At 45.2% G+C, this 10,059-nt stretch overlaps 1 protein-coding gene across 1 annotated transcript in view; it reads right to left on the bottom strand.

The window, feature by feature from the left end:
- LOC134468192 (uncharacterized) overlaps nt 1-2,901 on the bottom strand; it is a 22,513-nt gene extending 19,612 nt beyond the window's left edge. Inside the window, exon 1 of the mRNA XM_063222130.1 lies at nt 2,784-2,901. Within this exon, the coding sequence (XP_063078200.1) occupies nt 2,784-2,901 (118 nt within the window). The remainder of the gene's footprint in view (nt 1-2,783) is intronic.
- Nucleotides 2,902-10,059: the final 7,158 nt, after the last annotated feature.

The raw sequence follows: 10,059 nt of genomic DNA on the forward strand, positions 1-10,059 counted from the left end.
TTACGTACACAACAAGCGCAAACAAAATCGTCATGGCTGCAGGGCTGTTGTTATCGTTATTTATTTATTTTATTGAATAACTGCGATTGTGGTGATTATTTCAAAGTCAATCCAATTACACACACACACAGATTAACATAGCGTGATGGCTTACTTTTGATCAAAACAGCGCTGAGATATTAATTTTCTCCTTGATTAGATTGAGGAATGATGAGACACAGAGTGTTTAATTAGCCGTTCATAATGATGGGCTTTATTGGTTTATTTAAAGAAAAAACGGAGAGAGAGAGAGAGAGAGAGAGAGAGAGAGACTGTATGTGTTTGTAACAGGAGAATACATTGCAGAGGACATACAGTACGTTATGTTGACACATAAGGAAAGAGTTGAGGAGAAACAGAAGAAACAAGTGAATGTTTGGAAAACAAATGTCTGGTTTAAACTTTTATTTGGCTTAGCCTCAACCAGTAGCAAACCAAAGGATGTGGGTCAACCATGCCATTTGAGAACGTGGTAACACTTCCAAATAAGGGGCCATAATTAACAGCAAATTAGCTATAACCTAATACTTCAGTAAGGGTTAATGATCACTACTTAACGCCACATTAGACGCATATTAATTGTTATTAATGTATATGTTAAGCATTAGTAAGCAGTTACTTAACTATTAGATAACTATTCCCATGTGTCACAAGTTCATAGCATATAATTATTTAACTAATCGATAAGTAAGGGTACAGTTAATATTTAAGTAGCTATTAGGTCATACTTAACTAAGGACCTAAATTAACACTTACTTAAAACAAAAGCAAGGCATATCTAATTAATAAATAATACCGAAATATTGTTGTCTGTAGATTGCGTACCCATCATGCACTGCACTTCTTGGAGGTAATATTTTCATACATTAACTTAATTATCACAAAGGAATGGTTTAGTTTCGCTTCAAAACTATTACTCTTCATAATGTTCTGCATTTATTGTAGGGTTTTTTTACCATTAAAACTAATATCTATCGATTAATTAAACATTAGTTAAGAATGACCTTAATAGCTGATAGCTACTTAACTATTAACTGTGCCCTTACTTATCTGTTCGTTAAATTACAATATGCGATTAACTTGTAACACAAGGCAATAGTTATCTAATAGTTAAGTACTGCTTACTAATGTTCAACATATGCATTAAGTAAGGGTTAACGTTCGGCGAGAAGGTCGCTACCGTGGAATAGCAGCACGACAGAGAGAATCTTTAGACCCCGACGCGGAGCGGAGGGGTCTTGTTCTCTCTGAAGTGCTGCTATTCCACAAAGCGACCGACTCGCCGAAAGTTAACCCGCTTATTATATGGATATACTTAAATGATTCACACATGGCGGGGACATTTCTTTAGGCCTATTTAATGTTAAGATTGTTGCTGCGCAAAACAAAACTGTGCCGTTGTGGAACACCGCTAGGCAACAGCTAGGTAGCCAGGACAACAGGTGTTGTCTATCACAGCAGCTGATTAGAGTCTTGTTGAAAAGTCGCTTTAGCAGTGAAAAGTCTTGTTGCCATTGACAGCGGTCTGTTATAGACCAACCCGTCCGTTATCGAAAAATAACAGACGTGCGAACGTTGGGGAGCCCCGTTGAAATGAATGGAGCATTCGACCGATGACGTCACACCATATAATAATAACAATTAATATGTGTCTAATGTGGCATTAAGTAATGATTATTAACCCTTACTTAAGTATTAGGTTGTAGCTACTTTACTGTTAATGTGTGTGTGTGTGTGTGTGTGTGTGTGTGTGTGTGTGTGTGTGTGTGTGTGTGTGTGTGTGTGTGTGTGTGTGTGTGTGTGTGTGTGTGTGTGTGTGTGTGTTTATGTTGGTGTGCGCGCACACATTTGCATGTGTGCATGCCTCTCTACTATATTAGTTACTGTAGGCCTATATCTGTGCCATGTTCAAAACTGCCTCTACTAATGTCATTTTTGTAAACAAAAAAGACTTTACCTCGATTATACTGGGATTATGGGATTATTGTGGGATTATACTGTAGGAACCAAAACTGTTTCAATCAATCAATGCAGATTAGGGATATCAAGATAAAAAAACAACAATTTGCAGATATGTGCAAATACAAATGAAGGAAAATAAAGCGTTTTGTAATGCAGATTAAGATTGACAAAGCTGTTTCTCCAATTATAGATCGGCTAGACAAAGTAAGGGGCCAAAATGCAGATAAGGGAGAAACAGTTGTCCAAATGCAAAACAAAAGTAAAGAGAAACACTTTCCTAAAGCAGATTAAGTTAGGGGCAACTTCATCCAAATGCAGAATGAGGTGGACAAAGTTGTCGGTTCAATTATTGATGAAGCTAGACACCCAACTGTGTTTACGTAAGGCAGGATGAAATACCTTGAAAAACTCTAAATGAGTGGTTCTCAACCTTTTTTGAACAAACGGCCCCTGGACCTCATCAGTCATCATAAACCTCCCAATGCCCCATTGACCTCATCATAAGCCTGCCAACGCCCCCCGTAGTATTGAAAAACAAAGTAGACTAATGGCCCGCCAATGGCAACTAAGCACCTCTCCCTCTATATCTTTCTCTACAACCCCCTAGGGGGCTTTAGTGCCCCCATTGAGAAACAATACTCCAAATAGACAAAACTCTTGGTTGCAGATGAAGTTGTGGAAAGATTGACCCAAATTATCGAAATATAGATTTAATTTAAAAAAAACACACAACAGGAACTCACAGACAGGGATGATGGCGGTGGTTGCGACCCAACACTCACCCCTCCTGGTCTCCACGGAGACAATACAAGCTTGAGCAAACGAGGGGTCTCGTCGGAAGATGGGAGGCCCCGAGGCCAGGACATGACAGGAGCGCGTGCCACTTAGCAACTCACTCATCGATTGGTCAGGAGAGCGGAGGAGAGCTGAGTGGGGAGCGGTGACATCGGCATACCGTCACACAGTGCCCAAGGGAAAAGGGGTGGGGGCTTGGCTGGGGACAAGGGGTGTGAGTGCTAGTTGACAGGGGCAATTAAGTATTCCCTGGGGCCGGAAGCCAGACTGACAGGAGTAGCTGTGCTGTGCTGGGCTGTGTGTGTGTGTGTGTGTGTGTGTGTGTGTGTGTGTGTGTGTGTGTGTGTGTGTGTGTGTGTGTGTAATTATGCTGCGCTGCTGGCCCATCCATCCTAACATTCACCCACGCACTGACGTACGTGCACACACACACACACACACACACACACACACACACACACACACACACACACACACACACACACACACACACACACACACACACACACACACACACACACACACAGGGGTGCCTATACAGCACACACGTAGGGATTACCAAGACAACACTCGAATTTGCAAATATTTTGTAAAACCATCTGGCTGGGTAGGTCCAGCAGGTATCTAAACGGCTGTGAGCAGAAGACTTTGCTGCTCTTTGCCCAGGCAGAGAGAAGAACCCTGCGTGACTGCCAAATCCGCATCTACAAGGCTGGACTGGTAATGTGGCATACAAGGCATTATCCCGGTGGGCCGACAGTCATTAGGGGCTGATGCTGAGGGGCTGTGTGAGAGACAGTCCTTAGGGCAGGGATGTCAAACTCAGGCCCGGTGGTCAAATTTGACCCGCAGATCCATTTTATTTGGCCTGCGAGATCATTTCCAATGTGTATTACAGTGCTCCACACTATTATAACTTGAAAGGAAACATTTTGGAATCAACTACAATGATACGAAACCACTAGCAATATACGATAGTATAAATATACTGAATGATGAAAATTATATTTTAGCTCAAAGTATTAGGCATTAGTACAGTATGCAAAATTGTAGTGCAATTTTGGATAAATATTGAAATACTGAATCCCAGATGTGTATTTTGACCCGCTGTGAATTTGAGTTTGACAGCCCTGCCTTATGGCTCGTTCTTTTGAAACTTGATTGTCGGAAACTCCGGCTTCCACCTCGGAAAAGTGCAAAAGAATGGGTACTCAAATCGGAGTTCCGAAGCACAAACTCGGAGCGCTTCTGTGTACTCCGAGTTGGTTTAACATTAGTGTTTTCAGACGTTTGTATTGTCCCCAGCTGTTTCAATAGAACGCATTTACAACGGTTGTCGGGAGAACAACCTCGGCTCTACCGACAGCCGAGTTTCAAAAGAATGAGCCATTAGCAGAGGTGGAAGAAGTACTGAAGTTGTGTACTTAAGTAAAAGTAGAAGTACCCTGCGAAAAAATTACTCAAGTGAAAGTAAAAGTTGTTTACCAAAAACGTACTTAAGTAAAAGTCCTAAGTACTAACTTTTAAATGTACTTTTCAGTACAAAAGTACAAGTAGGCCTACACGCGCAATGGCTGTCTTTCTCCATGTCTACCTACTTGATACAATAGGAAAAATTGTCTGCAACGGTTTTCGGTTCCATTTGAACATGACTATGGAGTCCTGTTAATGTTTTTAAAAGTATATTTTCTGTCTGGGTGTCAATTTGGAAGAGGGGCTTGGTCCCGCCTCCCTGCCCGCAGCTGAGGCTACTGAAATATCCACGAAACACAACAGGAAAACCTAGGATAAATGTAACTAGTAACAAAGTCTTCCCCTAGAAATGTAAGGAGTAGAAAGTACAAGTAATTGTCAAAAAATGTAATTGAGTAAAAGTAAAAGTCTGCATTTTTATTTTTACTCAAGTAAGTACAAATTCCAGAAAAAACTACTTAAGTACAGTAACGAAGTAAAAATACTTAGTTACGTTCCACCTCTGGCCATTAGATGCCGAGGTGCTGACTGGTCTCTGCCAAAATGCCTGCGCTGTTTTTTGTGCATTTTTCAATCCAGTCCAGCCCTGTGCATATGTTTGCTTGCTTGTGGACTAAAAATGAGGTGCAAAGTAACCTAGTAGTGAACTAGCTGAACCTGCCTAGCCACAGAAAATAGGCTACACTGTATTACTAAAAGTATTCGTTCACTCACCTGCCTTGACTCACAAATGAAAGTAAGTAAGATCCCATTCCTAACCCATAGGCTTCAACATGACAGGCACGGCAGTAGTTGCGTGATTACCCCTAGACCAGTGATTCTCAAACTTTTTCAGACCTAGGACCACTTTGTCCCCCTAAAAATGTTCAAGGACCACCTGTCAACTAAATTGACAGTTGACGGGTGCTAATTCGACACTGCTAATTTTGATGCAGATCACTTACTTTTTATTATGCCTTATTCTGGTGAAAATGTGACGTCAGACATGTTGGGCTTTGCAGTAAAATTACAAATATAGCCTTCTGCTAGCTTGTCATGGAAAAGTAGAAATCCGCTTGCGGACCACCTGAGCCCTGTTGCTGCCCACCAGTGGTCCCCAGACCACACTTTGAGAATCACTGCCCTAGACTTCCACAACTCTCATGGGTGGGACCAGGCAACAGCAATAGTGCAACAGTAGATCATGATATCAATGGTGTCCCACTGGAGAAGATGATATGCATTTATTTGCTTTTCTGGGGGAAAGGGAGTTCAGACTGAAGTTAGGACTTCTCCTCAAGGTTTCACAGCCCATGGCCCTCATTCCCTTGTTCATTTCTCTTTTCTTCTAGCTTCCTCTTATTCCCTTGTTCCTTTCTCTCGTCCTTTAGTTTCCTCCTTTTCCCTTGTTTCTTTCTCTCGTCCTTTAGTTTCCTCCTATTCCCTTGTTTCTTTCGCTCTTCTTCTAGCTTCCTCCTATTCCCTTGTTCCTTTCTCTCTTGCTTTGAGTGGAGCAACTCTGAGATTACATCAAATGAAAGCTTCATGTGACTGTGTGTGTGTGTGTGTGTGTGTGTGTGTGTGTGTTATAGAGTGTGTCTGTCTGTCTGTGTGTGTGTGTGTGTCCGTGTGTGTGTGTGTCCATGTGTGTGTGTCCGTGTGAGTGTGTGTCCGTGTGTGTGTGTGTGTATTTGTGTGTGTACGCATGACTGTGCGTGCATGTGTGTGCGACTTTGCGTGTTCATGCGTGTGCGTGTGCATGCGTGCATACTTCCGTGTCTGTCATAAGACCCCCTCTGTCTCATCTCTGCCCATGTTGTTTGTCAAACGTGAGTGTGAAATATGTACAGCACGGACACATCACAGAGGGGGTTTGCTTTAATCGCTCATGAGGAAAAAGGAAATCTTTGATCAATCTTCAATGATTACGGCCTGAAAGCTTTCTAACAGCCCGGATTAATGATGGTGAAGTGCTTAGGGAGATGGAGGTAGAGGAAGAGAAAGAAAAGAAAAGAGGGGAGCAGCAAGAGATTTGGGGGGAGGGAGAGAGAGAGAGAGAGAGAGAGAGAGAGAGAGAGAGAGAGAGAGAGAGAGAGAGAGAGAGAGAGAGAGAGAGAGAGAGAGAGAGAGAGCTTTTTCTTTCTTCAGAGAAAAGTCCTCATACCCTAAGGAGGAACGACAGCAGAGGAAAGATGGAACTGAGAGAGAGAAAGAGAGAGAGACAGAGAGAGAGAGAAGGGGTGGGAAATGGCCAGTGAAGCACAGTACACCATCAAAAGTCCTCAGCAAACAGGCGAGCAACAGTCAAGGGGGAGAAAGCTGGCTTTTTCAAAGTCATTATAATTCAACGCTGCCTCCACTCCAGCAGAGCGTAGCATTAGCGATGCTAAGGTCCTGAGCTGGTTCTTGAGGGACGATGTGTGTGTGTGTGTGTCTGTGTGTGTGTGTGTGTGTGTGTGTGTGTGTGTGTGTGTGAGTGTGAGTGTGTGGGGGTGTTCGCAGGGAAAGGATGTGTGAGGGGGTCAGTTGTCCTGGGCCCAGGGAGAGGGGTGGAGCAGAATTGGGTCCTCGACACATTGTGCGTATTGGGTGGGCTGGCGGTAATTTTGTCTGACGCCCGGCCAGAGCTGTCAGCGGCCCTGTGTGTGTGTGTGTGTGTGTGTGTGTGTGTGTGTGTGTGTGTGTGTGTGTGTGTGTGTGTGTGTGTGTGTGTGTGTGTGTGTGTGTGTGTGTGTGAGTCTGTGTGTGTGAGTCTGTGTGTGTGTGTGAGTGTGCATGTGTGTGTGTGTGGTAGAAGCACCCTGTGAAGTGTGCCTTCAGTCTACTTTATGCTGATTCGGATAAAAGCTTTTTGCCACACTCCGGCTTTGACTAAATTCAAATACAGCCCCGCAGGCTTTCGCCATGCTCTCGACACTCGAGCGGTAATACTCTGGAGTCAGTGGCATGGGGCTGTAACCGCCAGAGGACGGGCCACCACACACACGCACGCACATGCACACACACAGACACACACACACAGACACACACACACACACACACACACACACACACACACACGCGCACACACACACACCCATGCGCGGGCGCACGCACACACACACACACACACACACACACACACACACACACACACACACACACACACACACACACAAACACACACACACACACACATGCACACACACACTACCACCACCACCTACAGTCAGCAGGGCTGCAGGTTTCACGGTGCCCTGCATGTGGGTTAGGTTTGCCTCACACAGTGCAGTAACAACAAACTTCTTACCTGTATCCTGTATCCTGTCACTGTCCCATGGGCCCTATGTCATTGAGGCCCTCAATACACTTGTTGTGAGCCTTAAATCACCCACACACACACTGCATGCGACCGACTGCACATACTTGCTTTAGAAGCACAATACCAATATGCGCAATAGTGGTGGTATGATCCAGGGGGCAGAGAGCAATCCCGGAAGCTCGAAACAGACGGCAAGGAAAACAAAACAAAACAAGATGGACTCCCTGGACAATGAGGAGACGATAATGCTACTTCTCTACTTTTGCTACTACTACATTGGCATGCTCCTTTATCAAAGTGCGACGGGGAAGTATGATAATATAAATGTTTAATTTCAGAGAAGCTCAATGAGATGCTCTTGAAAAGCGTGCCACCATCGTTTTTACCTAAAACACTCGCATGAAAGTCTTTCTAACAATCGGCCTTAGTGATTTTGAAGATATTGCACATATCTGCATGCAGCATCTACGCGGCAAAATTGACATACACACGGCAACGTTTGTGCACAAAACATGCCCGTGCACGAGTATCCTGCAGCAAGCATATCGAGGGCATGAAGTTTCTGGAAAATTGGGATGAATGCATCCACAGTGGAAAGAATCCAGGTGCCGTGTCAAAGTAGCAACAACTGCACACTTAATTTTAAGATATTGTTTCAAACCCAATGTCGGGCCTTCCTCTTCTACTGGATGTATTTTGATGATACTTCAGGTAAATTGTGCCACTTTTTTTGCATATAAGCAAATGGCTCAAAGTGGTCCAATTTACCTGAATTCACCATATAATCAGGAGTGGTTAGAATAAGGCAACTGCCACACCGACAAGCCTGGCTCTTTGGTGTAGCAGTAAGAGCACATATTTGTGGCATTATGTTTATAGCCAACGTGGGTCAACTCTACCCTAACCTAATAAACTATATCAGTGGTTCCCAAACTGGGGGGCAGGACCCTCATCCCTAGGGGGGTCGTGGAGGTACTGAAGGGGGGTCGTCGACAAAAGGGACATTGCATAAAAACGGGACATCCACAGGTTGACACTTAACAGCTAATAGATGTACAGTATTTGCTGTCCTGACGATTTCTAGCTATATAAAGGGCTAACACTTTTTTATCCATTAATATTGCTATATTTCCATTGATAGTTTGTCTGCTAATATTGCTAGAAATCCATTGCTGGGCTATGGAGGGTGGGGGGTCCAAAAGGGGGTTTCCCACTGGAAAAGTTTGGGAGCCACTGAACTAGATGAACCCTTGTGGCAGGAACCCAGCAGGTTGGTCCATCCACAGCACCATACTCCAAAAGAACACGAAAGCCATTCATCTTTAGCAAAAATGTACCCTTATGTGTGTGTATCTGGCTTGTGTTCTGCTTGAATCCTTGTGTATAGTGAGTCATTTGGGAGTACCTGGAACAGTGGAGACATGGCTTCACTGGCTTATACCTGTACTGTACTGTATGTGCAGTTTTTCATTAGCGTTGGTAAAATAGATTTTGATGTCATAGTGACCTCTCCCCAGAACAGGTCATTCATGAAGTACACATTCTCTTCTTTCCCCCTCTTTCCTCTTTCTCCCTTTCTCTTTCTCTTTCTCTCTCTCTCTTTCTCTCTCTCTCTCTCTCTCTCTCTCTCTCTCTCTCTCTCTCTCTCTCTCTCTCACACTCACACACACACACACACACACACACACACACACACACACACACACACACACACACGTTTCTTCCCCCCATGCCAGCATGCCAGCTGCAGCCTAGCACATTTCAGCTCCACAGTCCACAATGAGTGATGGGGGTTGCTGTTGTCCATGGCATGGCTTGGGCTACGGTACAGTGCTGAGTAAGGATGTGGGTGATGACGGGGTATGGGATATGCATGGGGTGACTGTGAGTGCAGCGGGCTCTAGCTATCCATGTGAGGGGGGCAGGCCTGACTGCTGGGAGTGGGGTGTGGGTTGTGTGTCTTCCAGGGGGTGTGGGTGGTGTGTTGTATCTGGGGTGGGGGTGGGCTGGTATGCGGGTTGTGTCTGCTGTTTCTAGGGTGGGGTGGTGTGGTGTGTGCCTGGGCCGTGGGTGGGGTGGGATGTTTCTGGGTTGGGGTGGGATGCGGGTTGTGTTTGCTGTTTCTGTGGTGGGGCGGTGTGTGTCTTGGCCGTGGGTGGGGTATGATGCCGGTTTATGCTGTTTCTGGGGTAGGGTAGGGTGTTGTGTGCCTGCGCCGTTGGTGGGGTGGGATGCAGGTTGTGTGTGCTGTTTCTGGGGTGGGGTGGTGTTTGTGCCTGGGCCGTGGGAGGGGTATGATGTGGGCCGTGTGTGTGTATCTGGGGTGGGGTGGTGTGTGTTGTATCTGGGCTGTGCGTGGGGTGTGATGTGGGCCGTGTGTGCTGTTTCTGGGGTGGGGTGGTGTTTGTGCCTGGTCCGTGGGCGGGGTATGATGTGGGCCGTGTGTGTGTATCTGGGGTGGGGTGGTGTGTGTTGTATCTGGGCTGTGCGTGGGGTGTGATGTGGGCCGT

Source organism: Engraulis encrasicolus, chromosome 18 (genome assembly GCF_034702125.1).
Source record: "Engraulis encrasicolus isolate BLACKSEA-1 chromosome 18, IST_EnEncr_1.0, whole genome shotgun sequence".
NCBI lineage: Eukaryota > Metazoa > Chordata > Actinopteri > Clupeiformes > Engraulidae > Engraulis > Engraulis encrasicolus.